The following is a 1514-nucleotide window of genomic DNA, read 5'->3' as shown; positions in this document are numbered from 1 at the left end:
AAGATACAGAAAGATAAAGGTTAAGTGTGTTTTCAAATGTACAGGCTTATCTGTGACAGAACTGTAAATGAAACCCAGGACTTAAAACTCTCTTTGTGGTATTCTTTCAAATATACAGTTATCTCTTAAACCACTAAAGCACTTCTTCATTTTATCTTCAGTGAACAGTGTAGTATCTCAGTCAAAGAGTTCATTTATTTTATGTGCCTTTTGGCTTTTGACCCTTTTAGTTAACTAAATGATTTGAAATCTCTGAATTAAGTGTGATTATTTTAATTGGTGTGTTTCATGATGTTTCTTATTGCTGTTTATTGTAGCTTAAAACGGAATTTGACAAATTGTTTGAAGATTTAAAAGAAGATGATAAAACTCAGGAAATGGAACCAGCTGAGGTACTGAGGCAGTATTTTCTACTTAAAATTACTCAGGATTTTAAAATATGCTGATAATATGTACTTTTTTAAAAAATCATAGTTGTGTACATTAATGCAATCATTAATGGGGTACAATGTGCTGGTTTTATATACCATTTGAAATATTTTCATCAAACTGGTTAACAAAGCTTTCACCGCATTTTCTTAGTTATTGTGTTAAGACATTTATACTCTACACTTAGTAAATTTAACATGCACCCTTGTAAAATGCACCATAGGTACGTTCCCACCAATTACCCTCCCTCCACTCATCTTCCTCTTTCCCTTCCCCCTCTTCTTGAGCTATAGTTAGGTTATAGGTTTCATACGAAAGCTGTAGTTGGTATACATTGGTTTCATAGTAGGGCTGAGTACATTGGGTAATTTTTTTTCCATTCTTGAGATACTTTGCTAAGAAGAGTATGTTTCAGCTCCATCCATGTAAACATGAAAGAGATAAAATCTCCATCTTTTTTCAGGCTGCATAAGATTTCTTGGTGTATATATGCTATAATTGATTAATCCATTCATGGGTTGATGGGCACTTGGGCTTCTTCCATGACTTAGTAATTATGAATTGGGCTGCAGTAAACATTCTGGTGACATACTTTTTTTTTTTTAACCATAAAATTAACTCTTTTTTCAGATCATGTGATAAAGAGAATAGCTTATTATATTTTTCTTTGTGACATTTTATAGGCTATTGAAACACCGTTGCTTCCACATCAAAAGCAAGCTCTAGCTTGGATGGTTTCACGGGAAAACAGTAAAGAACTTCCACCATTCTGGGAACAGCGAGATGATTTATATTATAATACAATAACAAATTTTTCTGAGAAAGATCGACCAGAAAATGTCCACGGAGGGATTCTAGCTGATGATATGGGTTTGGTAATTATTTTTTTCTTTAATTAATAAAATTTTTTTTGTGATTATGATTTTGCAGAAAGTAATTTTGAAGAAGAAAGAGATAGGAATATGTTGGTACTAGTTTGGGACTTTTACTATAGAACACAGGTATTTCTATAGTTTCACTTAAAATAATGTTAGACATTTGTTTGATTCAAGTACAATACAGTGAACAGTAATGGTAAACTATTT

The 1514-nt window shown here is 32.0% G+C and overlaps 1 protein-coding gene across 1 annotated transcript in view; it reads left to right on the top strand.

Annotated features, from left to right (window-relative positions):
* HLTF (helicase like transcription factor) overlaps positions 1 to 1514 on the top strand; it is a 60128-nt gene that overhangs the window by 16912 nt on the left and 41702 nt on the right. Inside the window, exons 5-7 of the mRNA XM_023512999.1 lie at positions 162 to 169; positions 318 to 392; positions 1113 to 1304. Coding sequence (XP_023368767.1) covers positions 162 to 169; positions 318 to 392; positions 1113 to 1304 — 275 coding nt within the window. The remainder of the gene's footprint in view (positions 1 to 161; positions 170 to 317; positions 393 to 1112; positions 1305 to 1514) is intronic.

Source organism: Otolemur garnettii, unplaced genomic scaffold (genome assembly GCF_000181295.1).
Source record: "Otolemur garnettii isolate 467f Iridium unplaced genomic scaffold, OtoGar3 scaffold00032, whole genome shotgun sequence".
In the NCBI taxonomy this organism is placed as follows: Eukaryota; Metazoa; Chordata; class Mammalia; order Primates; family Galagidae; genus Otolemur; species Otolemur garnettii.
This window is presented reverse-complemented; position numbering and strand designations above follow the sequence as displayed.